At 43.0% G+C, this 21,015-nt stretch overlaps 1 protein-coding gene and 1 long non-coding RNA gene across 5 annotated transcripts in view; both read left to right on the top strand.

Moving 5' to 3' along the window:
- LOC109271935 (uncharacterized) overlaps window positions 1-3,774 on the top strand; it is a 196,464-nt gene extending 192,690 nt beyond the window's left edge. The window contains exons 6-7 of one of the 2 annotated variants that reach the window (XR_002082174.2): window positions 2,816-2,875; window positions 3,094-3,774. This is a non-coding gene — a long non-coding RNA (uncharacterized LOC109271935). Of the gene's footprint in view, window positions 1-2,815 lie in introns of both variants that reach the window. The other variant, XR_002082173.2, reaches the window with a different exon arrangement.
- A 10,260-nt stretch (window positions 3,775-14,034) lies between these two features.
- S1PR1 (sphingosine-1-phosphate receptor 1) lies at window positions 14,035-18,683 on the top strand. Of its 3 annotated transcripts, none has more exons than XM_019457648.2 (2): window positions 14,035-14,323; window positions 15,970-18,683. In XM_019457648.2, the coding sequence occupies exon 2, from the start codon at window positions 16,137-16,139 to the stop codon at window positions 17,280-17,282; it is 1,146 nt and encodes a 381-aa protein (XP_019313193.1). In that variant the 5' UTR covers window positions 14,035-14,323; window positions 15,970-16,136; the 3' UTR covers window positions 17,283-18,683. The 3 variants fall into 3 exon arrangements, with proteins under 3 accessions (XP_019313193.1, XP_019313194.1, XP_019313195.1); XM_019457649.2 differs by lacking the exon at window positions 14,035-14,323 and adding an exon at window positions 15,287-15,596; XM_019457650.2 differs by lacking the exon at window positions 14,035-14,323 and adding an exon at window positions 15,603-15,718.
- Window positions 18,684-21,015: the final 2,332 nt, after the last annotated feature.

Here is a 21,015-nt window from a genome sequence, read left to right as displayed (position 1 = left end):
ACTGATCTCCTGCAGCCTTTTCCAGGTAATAAGGATTAAGGTGATTGTACAATGTTGATATTAACAAATTTGCAGGGACTATAGCATTGCACTTCATGCCCACAAAATTTACATCCTCATGAAAAACTTACTAGACAGAATTTTCTCAAAATAAGAGGGATTAAGATAGACTGACTTAAAATAGACAAAAACTTAAGGTATCCCAGGATACCCCAAAAAGACTGGGTTAACATCCTTTGGTGCAGTGAAACAATGGAACAAGGAAAGACTAAAGTGACCAGCTACAGGAGAACAAGTCACAAAGGAAACAAAAGGGTCTCTGTGATTTTTCTTTTTCTTTTTTTTCTTTTCCTTTTTTTTTTTTTTTTTTTTTTAATGTTTACTTACTTTGAGAGAGAGAGAGAGAGAGAGAGAGAGCACAAGCCGGGGAGGGGCAGAGAGAGAGAGAGAGAGAGAATCCCAAGCAGGCTCCACACTCAGCCCACAGTCTAATGCAGGGCTTAATCTCACCACTTCGAGATCATGACCTGAGCCAAAATGAAGAATGGGTCCCTCCACCTACTGAGCCACCTAGGTGCACCTGTAATTTTTCTTTTTTTCTTTTTTTTTTTTTTAACTTTTACTTATTTTTGAGAGATGGAGAGACACAGACTGCGAGTGGGGGGAGGGGCAGAGAGAGAGAGAGACATCCCTGAAATTTTTCAATTAAAAAAAAAATTAATGGGGCGTCTGGGTGGCTCGGTCGGTTAAGTGTCTGACCCTTGGTTTGGCTCAGGTCGTGGTCCCAGGATCCTGGGATTGAGCCCTACCTCAGGCTCTGACAGCACAAAGCCTGCTTGAGATTCTCTCTCTCCTGCTCTCTCTGCCACTCCCCCTTTCACACTCTCTCTGTCTCTCTCAAAATAAATCAATAAACTTTAAAAAGTCAATAGACTTTATTTTAGAGTGAAATTGAATAAATAAATGTGCATCCATTTTTATTGTTATAATTTCAGAACTGTTTTATCTTAGTTTCTGATTGGTACTTAAACGTCAATGGTTTGAAACATTACATCTTTTAATTTCTCCTGGTATATGATTATTGATCTGCAAACATACACAAAAGATGTTTCTTTAATAAATCCTGTTATTCTTTTGTAATGTAAGGAACCCCTTTCCTACCATGGAGACTACCTGTCAACCTTAAGTAGCATGAACAGATCTCAAATATTTGGAAAAGCAGCTATGATGGTGGTGTAGAAGCTCAGAGCAGAGACCCCTAAGAAGGAGGCTGTTACAGATGGGAGGAGGGTGGTAAGAACCTCACAAGGGCATGGGAAGATGATGAGGAAATGAATTCAGAAGCCCCTTCAGAGGACAACAGCCTTGACAGCAAATTTCACATGGGTAAGAGAGAGGAACCAGTCAGAATGGAGTCTGCACATTCTAGTTTGTCTGATGAGGTGAACGCTGACGCCATTCACGGATACATACGGCAGGGAACAAGCTGAATTGTTCTGGGAAGAGAATGATCAGAATGACATGGTTGGACCCTGGACATTTTGATCTTGAGTTACTTGTGAGGCACACAAATGGAGGTTTCCAATTAATATTTGGATATTGAGTCTGGAGCTTAGGAGGAGGGTGGAAATAAAGGTGTACTCTTGTCTGCATGATGTGATAGACAAAGCCCTAGAAGTGCGTAAGAAAAGCTGAGAAAGTGCAAATGGATAAGAGAGAGAACAGTAGATGTAGCATTTGGAGAGGCAATATGCTCAGTGGGTAAAAGCTGGGACTTCGAACAACTTACTTAACTTTTCTGTGCCTCAAGTGCTATAGCTGTAAAATGGGTTATTTAATAGTAGTACCTCCCTCATAGAGTGTTGGGGAGATGAATTCATTGTACACAAAATGCTTATTTAGTACAGTACCTGGCACATAATACAGGTTCTATAATTATCTCACATTATTGGAATAAGGATCTTTAAGGTATCCGAGTTAAGAGCACTGGGAAAGAGCAACCCAAGTCAGAAGATGATGCGAGAGAGGAGTTCTCCAGGAGAGCAGACTGAAAAGTTTCAGCAAGGGGATGGTCGACAGTGTCAAATGTTACACTAAGTTCCCCTAAATAAGGGTTTATGAGAAGTTTTTGGCTCTGTCAGTTAGGGAGTCATTTGTGTCCTTAGAAAGGGCAGGCTCAGAAGAATGGTTTCAGAAGCCAGATTGCAGGGGTTTATGAGAAATGGAAATGACCTCTGTTCAGAGATGGTAAATTAAACACTTTCACTTCCCTCCACTCCTACGCTCCACTGACATAAGAGTAAAGGCTTTTGTTTTGTTTTGCTTTGCTTTGCTTTGCTTTGGGCATAAACAAATAAAGAGAAAGAAAAGACAAGAGATAAAGGCAACAAAATTTTGGAAACTTAAAAGAAGAGGGATGAGTGTTAATTTTCTTACTACAACCAAAAAACCCCAAAAACTAAGGCAACAATGGGGGAAGGCAAGAAGCAAGCTGAGTTGCTCTACAGAACCCCAGAAAGGCCCAGAAATTGGGGATTTCAGGTGTCTCTGAAACCAGGGTTGAGAGTGGAGATGAAAACAGATGGTCTGCTTTAGAAGCAGTTAGACTCATCCTTACCCCTTCGTGCTGCCCCATCATGACCTTCCCCAGCCCTGTGTGGCCCAAGGGACTGAAACTCTCTCACTGGAGAAGACACCTGGGGTGAATAGAATGACTTCGATGGTGCAATATCACAGTGAAAACAGGAAGGTTAAGTGGAAGTCCACATGCAGAATGGTAAGACACCCCAGCTTCATTCCTTCACTCTCTTCCCAGGTGCTGCAACCAAGTTTGTTTCTTCTGGGAAGAAGAATGGAAAACTTTTTCTCTGGATGTGTGAGTGCCCCAGAAGAAATAACCTAAAGATACTGACATTTAGGCATCCCCCAATGAAATGACTCAGCCAGATCATCTTACAGTGATGTCCACCAGTTAGCAAGGCTTGTTCACGTGCAGAGCGCTTCCATAGTTTTTCTGTGTGTGTGTCTAAAATCTTAACAAAAGACAAATGGCACCCCGGTATTTCTCTCTATCTCTCTCATCTTTCCCTATAGTGTCTACATTGTGGTGTGAGTGCTAAAAGCCAAAGAGAACAAGCCAGAAGAAGTCATGTCACCTTCAGTGGCCTAGCCTTGGAAGTTCCTCAACATCATTTGTACATCATTCTGATTACAAAGTTCCACCGGGTTCAACTAGAGGCAACATAGTCCCCACCCTTGATGGAGGAGTGTAAGTTATTATTCTGTAAGAAGGGCACATGGAGTAGGACACAAAAAAGTAAAAAAAACAGCTTATACACAAAGGATGGAGAAGGAGAATGACATCACAAGTCCTTAGCAGAGCTGGATGCCAGCAGACAAGGAACAGTGCCTCAGTGAGGAGCAAGGAAGATCACTTTCAACCTAGATTTCTATACTCAGCCAAGCTATGACTAAAGAGTTAAGACAGGATGAAGACATTTGTATATATTCAACTTTTTTAAATGTTTATTTATTTATTTTTGAGACACAGAGAGCATGAACGGGAGGGGCAGAGAGAGAGGGAGAGAAAGAATCCCAACCAGGCCCCGCTCTGTCAGCACAGAGCCCTGCATGGTGCTCGATCTCACAAACCATGAGATCATGACCTGAACTGAAATCAAGAGTCGGATGCTTAACTGACTGAGCCACCCAGGCGCCCCTATATTCAACTTCTCAAAGAATTTATCTTCCATGGCCCTTGGCCAGGAAACTCCTAGAAGCTCCATCAATATGAAGACATAAAGGGGCGCCTGGGTGGCTCAGTCGGTTGAGCGTCCGACTTCGGCTCAGGTCACGATCTCACGGTCCGTGAGTTCGAGTCCCACGTCGGGCTCTGGGCTGATGGCTCAGAGCCTGGAGCCTGCTTCCGATTCTGTGTCTCCCTCTCTCTCTGCCCCTCCCCCGTTCATGCTCTGTCTCTCTCTGTCTCAAAAATAAATAAACATTAAAAAAAATATATGAAGACATAAACAGAGAATGAAGGAGAGCCAGGAATTGAGGCTCTGAACAGGAAAGAAATTAAGGGAACCCCTACCCCCTAGAATGACAACTGTGCTGTAATTAGGATTAGAGAGGACAGAAGACTCAGGAGTGATGTCCCCATAAATAAGATTCATTTTCTGACATGTTTGAATGCCCTGAGTGATAAGTACATTGGAGGCTGAGAAAACCAAGAAAAAGACAATAGTTAAGTCTAGGGAAAACCAGAAGATTTACATGCAAGTCAGTCTGTCCATACATGGCTAAACTGTGAGTAAAATCTGCATAGTCATTAAAAAATTAAATGTAATCTCTATTTGGAAGGTAGGAAACTGTGGGGGGTGCAGTGTACTTAAGGGAGCTAAATCCTAATTTCCAAAGGACAAATTCAACACATAATACTTAAACTTGAAAATAGGCTAAAAGTCAAAATAAGCATATTATTAGAAAACGTAGAGACAAATATGCAAAGGAAAAGTGAAAGAGGTAAAAGTAGTTGCCATTGGGGAGCAAAATTCAGAGGAGAAATAATTTTTTACTTAATAACTTCTACGGAAATATTTCACTTAAAAACTGTATATATAGGTGATTTAAATAAAAACTGCTATTTTAAAAATCATGAGTGGAAATTTCTGTCAAAATATGGAGATTTGCAAATGTTTTCTTCCCTTCCCAATCCCACTGAAAGCAATAAATCGACTTACAAGAACAAAGAAAATGGAAGAAGAAATGAGAACTAGATAGGAGCTTATACAATTGAAGACAGCAGGCCCCCATTTAGAAAAAAATACAAAATTGGGTATGAAAATGAATTTGGAAGAAGAAAAGATATCACAACAAAGTCCTAGTTTTAAAAATCTAACAGGGGCACCTGGGTGGCTCCGTTGGCTAATCGTCTGACTCTTGGTTTCAGCTCAGGTCATGATCTCACAGTTCTTGAGTTCAAGCCACACATTGGGCTCTATGTAGGCAGTGCAGAGCCTGCTTGGGATTCCCTCTCTCTCTCTCTCTCTCTCTCTCTCTCTCTGCTCTTCCCCTGCTCATGCTCCCTCTCTCTCAAAATAAATAAATAAACTTTACCAAAAAATCTAACAAACATCATGAAATTATAAAAATAACAGTATTGGGGGGCCTGGGTGACCCAGTCAGGTAAGCATCCAACTTCTACTCAGGTCATGGTCTCGTGGTTCTTGAGTTCGAGCCCCACATTGGGCTCTGTGCTAACAGCTCAAAACCTGGAGCCTGCTTCGGATTCTGTGTCTCCCTCTCTTTCTGCTCCTCGTCCACTCATGCTCTGTCTCTCCTTCAAAAATAAACACTAAAAATGTAACGAAAAAATAATAAATAATAAAAAACAAGGTTTTTTTTTTAGCTCATTTATTTATTTTGAGAGAGAAAAAGTACAAGTGTGTGAGTGGGGGAGGCAGAGAGGGAGAGAATCCGGAGAAGACTCCACTCTGTCAGCACAGAGCCGATTGCAGGGCTCAATCCCATGAACTGTGAGATCATGACCTGAGCAGAAATCAAAAGTCAGACGCTTAACCAACTGAGCTACCTAGGTGCCCCCCCCCCCCCCCGCCAAATAACAGTGTTTTTATTAACTGCCTTAAACATTTTATAATTCTTTTTTTCTTACATCTTTGGCTATCTACCCTTTGATCTCTTCTTCACGGAATAAAATGTTAAAATATCATTTTCTTTAGAGTGAACAAATTAGGTCTTCCCTCTAGTACCTTTAATCAAAAAAATTTACTATTGGTTTTGAAAACTTTCTTTCAGGGGTGCCTGGGTGGCTCAGTTGGTTAAACATCTGACTTCGATGACCTCACGGTTCGTGGGTTCAAGTCCCGTGTTGGGTTCTGTGCTGACAGCTCAAAGCCTGGAGCCTGCTTTGGATTCTGTGTCTTCTTCTCTCTGTGTTCCTCCCCTGCTCATGCTCTCTCTCTCTCTCTCTCTCTCTCTCTCTCTCTCTAAAAAATAAAGATTAAAAAAAATTAAAAAGAAGTGGGAAAACTTTCAGCTTCAAAATTGATTATTGGTAACGTGAGATTTATTTCAGGACTGTTGCCAAATTTAGGAAAATTGCTAGGACTTTTTTTTTCATATATAACCTGTAGAACTTAAAAACATTCTTAGTTTTCTTATGCTCTAATTATAAATACATTTGAATTGAGATTATCATTAACCATTTTGTTATTGGTGTCTTTACATCATTGTGACATATTTTGAGTTTGATAGTGTCTTTCTCTGTGTCAGTATTTTTGTATGTCAAATCAGCTGGAAATGTATCTTTTTCTGGTTCTTATGATTCATTCCTCTTCATTCTATGGATTATCAACACTCCAAGAACATATTCATTGCTTCTATGTGAAACATGTACCTTTCTTTTAATCATGGAATGGGAATAATGGTACTTATCCTATTGTATCCTTGGTATGAGCTGAAAGTTTGTTTGATACAATTTGCTTATTAGCACCAGAATAATTCCTATTGATTTAGCTGCTCATTTTTATTGTTTTTATTTCATATCTCAATAATTTTTAGTGTGGATTTACTCTCAATCCTTTATTACATAACTTATAGATAGCAAAATAAAGTATCCTTTACATGTATATCCAGATGAGGAGTCTGTAATTTCTCATGTACTTTATTGAAATTACCCTAAATTTATTTCCAAACTTCAATAGTTACACCCTACAATACCAGACATATACACAAATTCTGATCAATCTTTTTTTGTGTGAATTCCATCAAAAATAGATAAAAGGGGGGGGGCACCTGGGTGGCTCAGTTGGTTGAGTGTCTGACTCTTGATTTCAGCTCAGGTCATGATCCCAGGGTCATAGAATCAAGCCCCAAATCAGGCTCCTTGCTGAGCGTGGGGCCTACTTAGGATTCTCCCTCTTTCTCTCTCTCTCTCCCTCTGTCCTTCCCCCTGTTCATGAATGCTCTCTCTCTCTCTCTCTCTTTCTCTAAAAGAAGAAAAAAACTTAAAAATAGCAGAAAATATGTATGACATGTTTAATAATGATATATATTGAGTTATCAAATATGTGCTGGGAGAAATTGTTTCAACTATGAGAGTCAATGAGAATCAGATTCCTCAATTACAATTTACACGTGACATCCCTGGAATAACTTTCCCCAGACTAGCTTCTGGCTCAGAGTCATGTGACACTGGTCCTGCATGTTTATATCATGACAGCATGAGTAGCCATGGAGGGCAGTAAAAATAGCCTCAGAAGTCATTTCTACACTAGGATGGCTGGTAATAATATGGATGCAACTGGAATCTCACTCACATATCCTTCTAAACTCAATCTAAATGTAGCCCAAACTCAGCTTCCCCTTAGTCAGATCCCAAAATGCCCACAGTGACTCCCAAACCACCCCTACACACAGGGAAATGAAATAGTGGAGACTTCCTAATTGAAAGAGACAGAAAGCTTAGCCAATCACAGCTAAAACACCTCACTTTTAATATTTATATAATCATGTGGACATATTGCTAAGACACCTTCCAGGACCTTGGAAACGAAACTCTAAGCAACACTTAGCTTCAAGGCTAATTTGCCTCTAAAATAGCAATGAAATTTTGGAAAACAAACTGATGTGTCTAAATGGCTTGTCAGACAAGAGAAAGTTGAAACCCAAGCTAGAAGCAGGGGGATCTAGAAGCAAGCAAATGTCCCACTAAAGATCCACAAATAGGATTAGGAAATGGAAACTCCAGGTATTTCTAAACATGGTGGTAAATGCCAATCTGAAAACAAGAGGCCTGAAGGTGAAACATAGGCCCTAGGAGAGAGGAAATGCTTCACACACCACCCCCCACTTCTCTATAACACTGCTGTACTCATTGTTGTCAATATCTTACTTTCCACTCTTTTTCTTTCCTGGTTTTTGAGTAAAATTATCTTTTACAGATGATGATTAGCAGCCAATCTACAGCCTCTGCCTCCAACGTATCTAATAGGACAAGTACCAATACCACCATTCAGGCAGAAGCCTGGAGGTTTATTTTCTAAATGGGCTAAATCAGAGGATGTTTGGACCCAAGGGCACCTGTCAGGGCAGAGAGCATGTGTATGGAGATCCCCATCACTGTGATTCAGTTCAAATTGAAATACTGAATCATAAAATTCTCCCTTCTTTGCTACCCTGCCTCCCTTGATTCACTGGGGAAAATATTAGAAGGCAGACAAGAGATTTTAGAATTCCTCTTTGACAAAGTTGACCAGTCCAGGAATGGAGAGTCCTGTTGGGGTCCTCCAGCAAAAGAACACAATCTGATTACCTAGCACCCTCCATTGGCAAGCCTTCCCACAGAGTTTTAATTAGTTTCCAGTGCCTCCCTCTGAAATAGGAATGGGTAGCCAGAGATCACCTGACAATTGAGAAAGCTGCTAGCACCAAGAACCCAAAGAGGAAAATGAGACAATTAAAAAAAAAAAAAGGAGAAAATCTTGACAACAACAATAATATTCTAACATATTTAGAGGTAAGTAAAGATATGGGATCCCTGAAACAGAAACAGAGTTTGGGGGCACTTGGGTGGCTCAGTCAGTTAAGCGTCCGACTCTTGATTTTGGCTCAAGTCATGATCTCGCAGTTTGTGAGTTTGAGCCCCATGTCAGGCTCTGTGCTGAGAGTGTGGAGCCTGCTTGGGATCCTCTCTCTGCCTCTCTCCCTCTCTCTTTCTTTCAAAATAAATAAATAAACTTTAAAAAATAAAAAAAAAAACAGATTTCTGTAAAAATGAAATATTCAGGGTTTTGAAAAAAAGAGCATTTAGAATCAAAAGTCTGATAACACAAAAAGAAATATTAACGGAAGATTTAAAAGATAAAGTTGAAGGGTGCCTGGTGGTTCAGTCGGTTCAGCATCCAACTTCAGCTCAGGTCATGCATGGTCTTGAGGTTCATGAGTTCCAGCCCTGCATCTGGCTCTGTGCTGACTGACAGCTCAGAGACTGGAGTCGGCTACGAATTCTGTGTCTCCCTTTCTCTCTTCCCCTTTCCCACTCATGTTCTGTCTCTCTCAAAAAATAAATAAACACTTATAAAAATTAAAAAAAAGAAAGATAAAGTTGAGGACAAATCTCCCAGAAATCAGAGAAAAGATTAAGATATAAGAAATGGAAAATAAATATGATGAAATTTATATATATATATATATATATTCAGATTATGAACCACCCAGGAGGTTCATAATCTGAATAGTAAGAGTTCCAGAAAGTGAGAATAGAGAAAACAGAGAAGATGAAGTTATCGGACAAATAATTTCTCAGACTATAAAGGGCCCATTGTGGGGGCACCTGGGTGGCTCAGTCGGTTAAGCGTCCGACTTCAGCTCAGGTCACGATCTCGCAGTCTGTGAGTTCGAGCCCCACGTCGGGCTCTGGGCTGATGGCTCAGAGCCTGGAGCCTGCTTCCGATTCTGTGTTTCCCTCTCTCTCTGCCCCTCCCCCGTTCATGCTGTGTCTCTCTCTGTCTCAAAAATAAATAAACGTTAAAAAAAAAAAAAAAAAAAAAAAAAAAAGGGCCCATTGTGTGTCCAGGAGAGAACTTGGAAAATCAAGATACACCATTGTATAATTTTGGAATATTGTGGAGAAAGAGAAAGAGATTAGGAAACTGAGATTCCATGAGATTAAAGGAACTTTCCCAAAGTTACACAGCTGGAAACAGGCAGTATGAAGGCTAAACCCAAGTCTGTCATGTTCCATTACAGTTTTGAATGGTGGCAAACAAGTGAAGAGAGATTTATACTGGATCCTAGTTAGTATGAGGGGAAATCATGAGTTATTGGTAGAGGAAACACATAAATATTAATGTAAGTTGAAGATAAAGGGCCATCAGAGACCAAGAATGGAAAGTACAAGAGCGAGAGGAATCACTGAGTCAAGTCTTAAGAAGTCTGGGGGGAGTAGCACAGTGATAGAGGCAAGGGTTTGTCTTGGGAAGGAGTAAAGCTGTGGGCAGGAAGTAAGGGTGGGTGAAGTTGCTGCTATTAGGGTGGAACTCGGAAGAGAGAAATTAATGCGGTGGTACTGTTTTTTCCATGAAAGTAGGAGGCTAGTTATTCTCCTAAGAATAGACGAGGGAGGAAGGGGAGGGTTGGATCTTTACAGGGGATTGAGGTGGAGGGGAGGAGTTGGAAAGTACCTGGAGCATTTAGGAAAGAGAGTAGAGTTGCCAGCCTTAGCAAATAAAAATACAGCTCACGCAGTTAAATTTGAATTGCAGATTAATGACACATAGTTTTTTTGGTATAAGTCCCATAAATTACATGGTATTTTCTCTGGCAACCTTTAAGAGAGATAGTAGAGCATGCATAAAGAACAGCAACGTTGCTTTGAAATAAGAAATGTGGAATGGAGCAACCTCAGTGTGAGTTGGGCATCAGATGGTAACCTCATTGCCAGGAGAAGTGAGGTGAAACATTGGGCTGGCCTTCCAGGCAGCAGCGGAAAGGCAGCTGGGCTGAGAGCCAGGAGATAGCTTGGGGATGCAATTCTTAGGGCCTCTCCTGAGAGTAATGGGAAGAGATATGTGTGGGAACCAGAGACTTGGAACTGGCAGGGAAGCCATTGCTGCAAATTGTTTTGCCCTGCTTTCTAATTTTGCCTGAGTGGTCATCTGCATTTTATATCTAATAGGTGTGCACTAAGGATGGAGATTACTAAGTAATCGTCTGAAAAGGACTTGAGCTCTTTAAAACACTGCATTAATACCAAATGAATGTTGTCCTCACCAGCAATATTCACAAGAAAAAGACTGTTCTCCTACGTAATTCTCTGACACGTTTGAGGTTTATTGTGGTGGTTTGTACTAGTGGTTAAGAGGCTACGGCCCATCTATGGTCACAGCCCACGTTAACCAAGTTACTTAACATAATTCACCTGCGACTCAGTTTCCTTCTTTGTAAAGTTAGGGTAATAATAATTCCTAACTTGTAGGGTCATCAGAAGGATGAGTTAGTATGTATAATACTTAGAATCTGGTACCCAAATGTACAACCTTATATTAGATGTTATAGGTGGATAATGAGATGTTTTAGTATTCATTATTAAACTTATTATTCATTATTATACATTTGTATACACTATGTCAGGAAATATGTAGAAAGGAAATCAGTAGTTTTTAAAAAGGACATTCATGGGGGAGGGGAGGCATAAATAGGCAGAGCACAGAGGATTTTTAGGGCAGTAAAAATATTATGCATGATACCGTAATCATGGATACATGTCATTATACATTTGTCCAACCCCACAGAATGTACAACATCAAGAATGAGCCATGGTAGAAACTATGGACAATGGATGATTATGATGTATCACTGTAGGCCCATCAAGTGTAACAAATGTCTCATTCTGGTGGGGATGTTGATGATGGGAAACGCCATGCATGTGTGGGGTATGGGGGCTTTGGGAAATGCCTGCACTTTCCACTCAATTTTGCTGTGACCCTAAAACTACTCTTTTAAAAAGTCTTTATAATTTAAAAAGTGGTAAAAAGAAAAATAAATTTATTTTAATAAATAATGTAACATTTAATAATTTAATAAAAATAAATTTAATTTAACAAAGCATTTCAGCAAAAAAAAATACTTTCTTCTGGGAAAAAACATTTACTAGCATACTTTTATATATGTTTCACAGACTTGCATGGTTAGGAAATAAGTGGTTTTAAAAGGACATTCACTAGCATATCTTTGTATACATTTTATACATATATAGCCAAGAGATTAGTACAATTTAAAATTTTTCTTTTCTTTTCTTTTTTTAAACTTATTTATTTATTTTGAGGGAGAGAGAACAGGGAAGGGGCAGAGAGAGAGAAAGGATCCTAAACAGGTGCCAGGGGGGACTCAATCTCATAAACCGTGGCATCATGACCTGAGTCGAAATCAAGAGTTGGTCGCTTAATGGACTGAGCTACCCAGGCACCCCACAATTTAAAATTTTTTAAACTACCAGGTAGCTGGGTGGCTCAGTCAGTTAGGTGTCTGACTTCAGCCTAGGTCATGATCTCACCATTCCAGAGTTCAAGCCCAGCATCAGGCTGTGTGTTGACAGCTCAGAGCTTGGAGCCTGTTTTGGATTCTGTGTCTCCCTCTCCCTCTCTTGGCCCCTCTTCCATTTGTGTTCTGTCTCTCTCTCTCAAAAATAAGTAAACATTAAAACATTTTTTTAATTAAAAATAAAAAATTTTTTAATAAAAAATAAAAATTTTAAAACCAGAGGTTTGTTTCCCTTCAATCCCTTCACTGTGTGTGTATTGACTGCAGGTGTTTGAACTGGGAGACATGCATTTGCACTCATTAAATTTTGGAACTCAGTTCTGGGATGCCTAGTGTAAGCTGTCTTAGTGACATTTCTCTCATCAGTAAAATGACCAACAATGCTTGTTCAAATTAGATAATCGATCGTGATAGATAGAGTTTGGGTATGCAAGTCACTTTAATTCCTTCCCCTTCAAAGAACTCATAATTTAGTGGATGGGTTTTTTTTTTTTTTTTTTTTTTTTTTTGCCAACTCCACACCTTATGTTGTGCAGGGCAGACTCAGCATATCCCTCCTTTTAAATAAAGGAAGTCCCCAAACCCATCCAGAGCCTATTCTAGAGTCTAGAGGACACTCCTCTGCATTTCCACGTTGTATGCATGTGCTGTTGTTTTGTGGCGATGTGCTCCGTGCAACTCGGTTGCTGAAGACTTGAAGGCAGCTGTGAACTTGATTTTAACTGTCGTTAGATTTCTTCTTTTGCAAAATCATAAGATCCCAGAAGTCAGGGTCTGTTGTTTATTCATTCAACCTCCTTCTGAGTCATTCAGGTACAGGGTGTGTCTGTCAATTGAAACTGCACACGGAGAAGTTTTGCGTTCACATCTGCCAGGATGGGAAGCCAGAGCGACCAGGAACTGGGTGGAAATCTAGCAGCAGAGCAGGGCAGAAGTGCTCTGAGCTTGTCACTTAGGCGGAGCTGACCAAGGCCGCCTCTATGTCTCACCTTCTGAAGTAGCATCAAAGTGAAAGAAGAGAGTGGGCGTGTTGGGAGCATGAGGTGTGGGGGCCTCTGAATCCCCCCGAGTAGAAAGGGAGAGAAGGTCACCGGCCTCAGACTAGGCTGGCTGGGTCCTGCGGCTCTTCCCTTTTGGAAATTCTTGTGCTGCCCAAGCTTTTAAATCTGTCAGGCCCCAGCAGCTGACCACCTCCCCAAAGGTCTCAGAATCTGGGACACACGGCTTGGGTTTGCGCCCAGTTGAGTGAGGGGAAAGCCAGCCCTACTTCTCGCCCCGCGTTAGCCCATTCGTCACCGAGCCTCGGGAAAACCACTTTCTGCCCCTCAGACCACAAGTTTCGGGGCTGCAGTGGGACGGGGGTAGGGAGAAGCAGAGGAACCTCCGGGACCGTTCTCCCTTCTAGGCTGCTGCATATCTCCTCCGCGTCTGTGGCAGCCCCTTGCCAGCCTCTCGTCCCCGGTGGGCGGCCGGGACTCGCGGGGTGTCGGCTCCTCCTTTCCCTGTCTGCACAGAAGCGGCCCCGGGGCGCCCCGCCACGATCTCGGGACTCCGATCCAATCGAGAGCTTGCGGGGGTAGGGAAACAGCGAGGTGCGCTGCGAGACGCCGGGCCGTCCTCTGCCCCCTGAGACTTTTCGGGAGAAAAGTTTCCAAAGGCTCCCCACGTCCTCTCTTTTCTAAGACTCGGGAGAACGGTGTCTGGGAGCGGTGGACAGCCGGGCGAGGGCTGTGATTTATGCATCAGAGTCCAGGGGGCACCAGCCTCCGTCCCTTCTCTGTTTTCTTTTCCTTTTTTTTTTTTTTTTTTTAATTCGGTTGCCTGGGGGGCGGGGGGAGGAGGGTGTGTGCACGTGTGTGTGTGTGTGTGTGTGTGTGTGTGTGTGTGTGTGCGCGCGTGTGCGCGCGCACTTGCGCTTGCTTCTGCCCCAGATCTTTCCTGGACAGTGAGTCTCCGAAGCCGAGATCCGGAGGCCCGCAGCCGCAGGCGGAGGGCGTGAGGGTTGAGATATTAACCCCTCCCCGCCTCTTCCTAGGGAAGCCACACGGCCTCAGCGGGGCGCTCGGTGACTTCAGCTAGCGGGCCGGCGCGGGCCGCGGAGAGCAGGGCTGGCCATTGGAGTGTGCGGCTGCGGAGGGAGGGGACCCCGACTCGAGTAAGTTTCAAGAGCGTAGCGGTCAGTCGTGGGCGGCAGCAAGATGCCGAGCGCGCAGTGGAGACCCAGAGCTCTCCCAACGCAACTTCGTCCTGCCTGAGCGAGGTAGGGGACTGAGCGCGGTGCCAGCGTGGGCCGGGGGTGCGGGGGACCCCCGCTGCAGGAAGTGTTCAGTGTTAGAAACGAATTTTTAAGCCGGAACGAAGCAAAACGGAAACTTTTAAAACATCCATCTCTGGACGCTAGAAACATTCATCCCTGGGCTACTAAGCCCAGTCCATCGGATTGTTCTTGGGGCACTTGTGATTTAATGAAGTTTGGAAAAGGGTTCAGTCCGGTTGCAAAACCGACTAGAGGTGGGGGAGAGTGGAAACTGCGGTTGGTTGCAGAGGGGTGGGGGAAGGGGCTTAGTTTTGGAAATCTTATAGACAAAGAATATGGGAGGTGGGGGTGGGGGTAAGGGCTTAAACTTGCACTGCCGGCGAGGAGGGTGTGGAATTAGATGGGAGAAATGCCGAGTTTCTGGGTACGAGCACCGTCGGCTGTCCCAGGAACTGCTCTCTGTTACGCCCCTTCTATCACATTGTGGCGTTACTTTGAAACATTTCAACGAGTTACGAGTAGACTTCTGCGAACCAGTGCCATGTTTCATTCTCTCCACACTTTCTAGTTCTGTGAGACGAGGCAACATGTTGGGGGAGGGCAGTAAGTAAAACTACCGCCTCACGTTTAGCAATGCACCAGACGTACGTTCAGGCTTCTGGACAGTAGATTTGCACTTGGAATTAGGAATGTAGTGGCATGTATTGTTATCGTTAGTAGTATAACTTATCTCGTGTGTGTGTGTTGGCCAAACCCACAGTAACTAAACATACTCCTTATGCAATCAATGAATGTGCGAAACTCCTGGGATTTATTGCAATCTCTTATGAATGATTTTCACTGAACCTGTAGATTTTCTTGCATTAGCTTACAAGAAAAAAAAAAAAAAAGAAGAAGAAGAAGCAGCAGAAGAAAGAAAAGGCAGTTGCTTCACAGAGGCGTTAAGCTTTCCTGTTTACCGCAAGGCTGGGGCGGGCTTGGCTGCCCACACCATGCGGCGCCCTCGGACCCAAAGCACACCTGTTCCTAGAGAGTTATTAATAGAGCCCAAAGAATGACTTACTCTGTCAAGTGATTTTCGTGCGAATCTAATGTCTTGCATGGCAATTAGGAGGTGGTTCTCTGTTCTTTTAGCTGGGTGGTGCTGTGCGTCTCCACCCTCATATTGGCGGTTGGGTCTCTTCCGAGGAGAGACTAAGAGCTGGTAGTGAACCCGCTGCTGAGAGGGCGAATGCTCCAGAGCACCTCCAAGCTGGAAACCTGGAGGGGGATCGAGGTGGGGGCGTGAGGGAGCCGAAGGGGTGTTAAATGGGACTTGCTTCTCTAGTTTTCCCATTTCCACTTGGATGTGACATAGGGAGAGTTTTCGTCTTGTCGAGTTGGGAGTTTTCAGTTTGGGTAAAATATTTTTTCTCCCTTCCCTTACCCACCCTACTCCCCCTTTATTCTTTCTTTTTTTTTTTTTTTTTTTTTTTTGCAAGAAATAAGAATTTGATTTTCTTTTTCTGAAATCCTTCTCCTTGCGCTTTCCCCAAGTTTACTTAAAACAAATCCATGACAAAACTGGAGCACTGCCTTAGCTAGAATGAATTATGCCAGTGTGCTGTGGCTTTTTCCCTGACTCTCTCCTCTTTGTGACTTGTTTAAAGCTGCTGTTCCCGAGGCCCTCTCCAGCCAAGGAAAAGCTACACAAAAAGCCTGGATCTCCCTGACGGAACCACCCCCCCACCGCGGCAAGTGAAGGCTCTCTCGGCGTCGCCCTCTAGCGTTCTTCAGGAGAAGCGCCACCCCCGGGTTCCTGGAGACCCTGCGCACCATGGGGTCCACCAGCGTCCCGCTGGTGAAGACCCACCGCAGTTCTGTGTCTGACTATGTCAACTACGACATTATCGTCCGGCATTACAACTACACGGGAAAACTGAATGTCAGCGCGGACGAGAACGGCATTAAACTGAGCTCCGTGGTGTTCATTCTCATCTGCTGCTTTATCATCCTAGAGAACATCTTTGTCTTGCTGACCATTTGGAAAACCAAGAAGTTCCACCGACCCATGTACTATTTTATCGGCAACCTGGCCCTCTCAGACCTGTTGGCGGGAGTGGCCTACACTGCCAACCTGCTCTTGTCTGGCGCCACCACCTACAAGCTCACCCCCGCCCAGTGGTTTCTGCGGGAAGGGAGTATGTTTGTGGCCTTGTCTGCCTCGGTGTTCAGCCTCCTAGCCATCGCCATCGAGCGCTATATCACAATGCTGAAGATGAAACTCCACAACGGGAGCAACAGCTTCCGCTCCTTCCTGCTGATCAGTGCCTGCTGGGTCATCTCCCTCATCCTGGGTGGCTTCCCCATCATGGGCTGGAACTGCATCAACATGCTGGCCAGCTGCTCCACTGTCCTGCCGCTCTACCACAAGCACTATATCCTCTTCTGCACCACCGTCTTCACCCTGCTCCTGCTCGCCATCGTCATCCTGTACTGCAGGATCTACTCCTTGGTCAGGACTCGGAGCCGCCGGCTGACCTTCCGCAAGAACATCTCCAAGGCCAGCCGCAGCTCTGAGAAGTCGCTGGCGCTCCTCAAGACCGTGATTATCGTCCTGAGCGTCTTCATCGCCTGCTGGGCGCCCCTCTTCATCCTGCTCCTGCTGGACGTGGGCTGCAAGGTGAAGACCTGCGACATCCTCTTCAGAGCGGAGTACTTCCTGGTGCTGGCCGTGCTCAACTCCGGCACCAACCCCATCATTTACACTCTGACCAACAAGGAGATGCGCCGGGCCTTCATCCGGATCCTGTCCTGCTGCAAGTGCCCCAGCGGAGACTCCGCCGGCAAATTCAAGCGACCCATCATCGCCGGCATGGAATTCAGCCGCAGTAAGTCGGACAACTCCTCCCACCCCCAGAAGGACGATGGGGACAACCCAGAGACCATTATGTCCTCTGGAAATGTCAACTCTTCTTCCTAAAACTGAAAGCTGCCCGACCCATGGGGAGAGTTCTTGCATGGTCACCCCACCACCCAGTGTTTGGAAAACGAAAACAAAAATAAAAAAGTCTCTGTGCCTCCACCGCTGCCAGGGAGGAGCTGCTGGGAGCCAGACGGAGGGGGCAGGGGGCAGAGTAAGAGCAGCCTGGTGGTGCCGGGGTGTTGGTGGGTTAGTTCCTGTGAACAATGCACTGGGAAGGGTGGAGATCAGGTCCTCGCCTGGGATCTATTTCCTACCCCCGCCCTGGAGCTTTGATTTTGCACTGAGCCAAAGGTCTAGCATTGTCAAGCTCCTGGAGGGTTCATCTGGCCGCTCCTCTAAGACTAAGGCCCCAGTGTGAGAGCATCTGTGGAGAGCTTGGAGGAGACGTTTTCTCTCACCTTAGTTGCCAGCCCAAGTGACTGTGTGCACTTCTGCGTCTCTGGGTATGCCCTGCATATCCTACCCTCCCTTTCCCTTCACACCCATCCTCAAAATTCTGTTACTTTATATTTGAACGACCTGGCGTTCATCAGAGCCAGGGTTGTGGCACGGTCCATTTCCTGATCGTCTGCAGAGGGTAGGCCGTGTTCAGGAGGGAAACTGTGAGGAATGGAGATGGTTTGGAGATGTAAAGCAATTTTATTTGCTGAGGCCAAAGTTTCCACGTAAGCTGGATCAGTTTTTGGAATTTGGTTACAGTCACTTTGATTTTTTTTTTTTTTTCTTTTAACAACTTTACAATGAAGTATGTTACAGCATCGTTATCCATTGTGTCTGAAAGTCTGCATAAGTCCAGTTTATCTAGATGCTATCAACCGGGATCCTTTGTGTCATAGGAGAATCAAACAAGTAAAACAAGGTGAAAACTGACTGGGGGTGACTTTGTAAACCAAGAGAGATTTCTTAATGAGTTTGTCTAACAAATACAACGTCTGTCTTTGGCACTTTTGTTGACGTTTATTTCAGAGTGTTGTTGTGTGAATTATTTCAACCAACAGGATGGTTGTATTTTGTTGTGTTAAAAGTACTTTCCGTGATTTTTGAATGTATTTGTTTCAGCATTTTATTGGACTTTTCTAACCTGTGTTAACACCGTTGAACGTGTATTTCCTAAGAAAATACAACCCTCTTGTGCCATTAAAGCATTACTTTAACTGATAGGGAATACCAGAAGTTTTAAAATACAGCTGTTCATTAAATAGTTAATTAAAGATGTGTATAAATGTCACAAAAAATAAAAATATATTGCTGTCTCTTTAGTATGGTTTTCAGTGCAATTAAACCGAGAAATGTCTTTTTTTAAAAAAATAGTATTTAATAGGTTTCTGACTTTTGTGGATCATTTTGCACATAGCTTTATCAACTTTTAAACATTAATAAACTGATTTTTTTTAAAGATTCCTTTGTGAATAGCATTTTTTTTTAAACAAACAAGACATTGTGTTTGACTATGTGGATCTTTAGAATCAAAGTTAAGGGCAATTTTCTGTTACTCTTTAAAGGATTTCACCTTGATAAACTAGGGTGTGAAAAAAATGTGGTTTGTTAAAAAACCACTGTATCTTTTTCAGGAAGAGAAACTTCAATAAGTTAACACTGAAGAGTAGTAAAAAATGCGATGAAAACCACCAACCTCTAAATACCACGCTGACAAGTAAATGCCATTATTGGAGTTTTAAATTGCATTTGAGCCAAACTAAGTGTTACACAATAATTCTTGTCCTAAAACACGGGCTTTTAAAGAAATAATCTACAAGAATGTAGTTGTAAATCTAATTTACATTGTGAAACGCAATGGTCGCTTCAAGCCCATCAACAAAAGCTTTTACATTCTTGGCTTTCCACCAACATGCTGGGGAAATAGGGATATGGATCTGGGAGATAGTATATTAAATCACTTTTTTCCAAGACACTGTCTTGGCTTCTCCCAGACTGTCTTTTGGACAATATGGGACCACACAGTAGTAGGAGCACATAGCTAGCAAGGAGTAGCAAGTTGTAGAATGTAGGTTGAGTAGTATACCCCTCATACCTGAAAACTTTCAATAATCTCTGATAGCTTTGGCGCCCTGGCCATTAATTGCTCCCAACTAGGCAATGAGACCAAGGGCACTTTGTAAGCGCCACAGAATTACTGTAATAATTGTTTCGATGTTATTGTCATCTTCACTGAGAATTCATTTGAAGGGTTTGGGTGTATTTGGCTCTTCAGTCCCGTTATTGCTGTCAGAATCTGTGCTTTCAACTGTCACTGCATATGCACAGGACACAGTTGGGACATGAAGATAAACCTCACCTCACAGAGTAGATGTCATTTCTGGGTAAGGTTAACTGTGGGAAACAGAAGTGTGTTCACGAAGGAAACCTTAGGTCACAACCTCCAGTTTCCTGAAGGAAATGCCAAAAATGTGCTGAAGACAAAAGACTGGAAACAAACTGGAATGTCTCTATCCATCTGTCTGCTGAGGCGGAAGGAATGAGTTCATGTTGTACTCACTTCCTAGAGCTTTCATTGCAGAGTCAAGCATAATGGAAAAGCCCATCCATTTCGTGTTTCTATGGACGATAAGTGTTCCTACTATTGGTTTTATCTTTATAAGCAAAGCAATGACTCACACAACATGGGGAAGTTGAGGTAGGGCAGCTGACCCTGGCGGGGATTGGAAAACTCATGATAACGAGTGAGAGAGGACAGCCTTACTTGCCCACCTGTGAGCACATTATCCAGTCATCATATGTGCATTCTTCCTGGAAGTTCCACACTGTGCCTTTCATTCCAAGAGAGCTGGACAGTCATGGACTGTGGTTTTCCTGGGCAGGTGTGGGACAGAAGCCTACCTCTGGCTGAGAAGCAATGGCTGAGATAAAGGAGTCCTTGGTGGTATCTCAACATGAATATCTGGTTTTAATTTAGTATATCCTGAGAATTGAGGATGAAAACAAAAATCTCAGTAACTATTTTTATACTAAATTTAAATGTCCATAAAGTTTTGATTAAAAAACTTATGTAGTATTTTTAAAGAGGAATAAAACAGGCAGCCTGAGAAATACTTGACATATTCTTGTAAATGGGCCCCTGGTATAAATATTGAGGAAAATTACAAAATGACATCAAACAATACTTTATTCCCAATGATATTAAATGTGATTACAATTCTACAGAACATTCACATAGAAATTGTATGTAAGAAAAATGCTTGCCCTTGCTTTTTAGCCTCGTTATATGTAGAAAAATTAAATCTTTAGTAAAAGTTAATCTAGTGATATTAGAAATTCCAACATTTATAGTAATAGAAATGTTGCATTTATGTTAACTAGAGAATGGATTTTATTTTGGCATTATCAGTACTTTGGTTGTGATTTATGGCATCTTTAATGTTCCCCCAATGTAAAAAGTCTTATTATGAAGGTTTTTGTTGTTTTTGTTGTTTTTAATTTTAGAGAGAGGGGCCAAAAGAGAGGGGCAGAGAGAGAGAGAGAGAGAGAGAGAGAGAGAATCCCAAGCAGGGTCCATGCTCAGCATAGAGCCTAATGTGGGGCTCAATCCCATGATCTTAGGATCATGACCTGAGCTGAAATCAAGAGTCCAATGCTCAACCAACTGAGTCACCCAGGTGCCCCTTTTTGATGAAGCTTTTAACTTACTTTCAAATTGGATTAATTTCTGCCATAGACACTGCCTATGATAAGGATGCGCCCAATGTAATATCCTTGTAGTACTTCTAACCCA

The sequence above is a fragment of the Panthera pardus genome, unplaced genomic scaffold (assembly GCF_024362965.1).
Source record: "Panthera pardus isolate Hobbes unplaced genomic scaffold, ASM2436296v1 HiC_scaffold_11, whole genome shotgun sequence".
NCBI classification, from domain to species: domain Eukaryota; kingdom Metazoa; phylum Chordata; class Mammalia; order Carnivora; family Felidae; genus Panthera; species Panthera pardus.
Note: the sequence above shows the minus strand (reverse complement) of the source record. Positions and strands in the feature narration are given on the sequence as shown.

Excerpts from the sequence above, each read along its gene's own strand:
- S1PR1 (XM_019457648.2), top strand. The coding sequence starts at position 16,137 with ATGGGGTCCACCAGCGTCCCGCTGGTGAAGACCCACCGCAGTTCTGTG.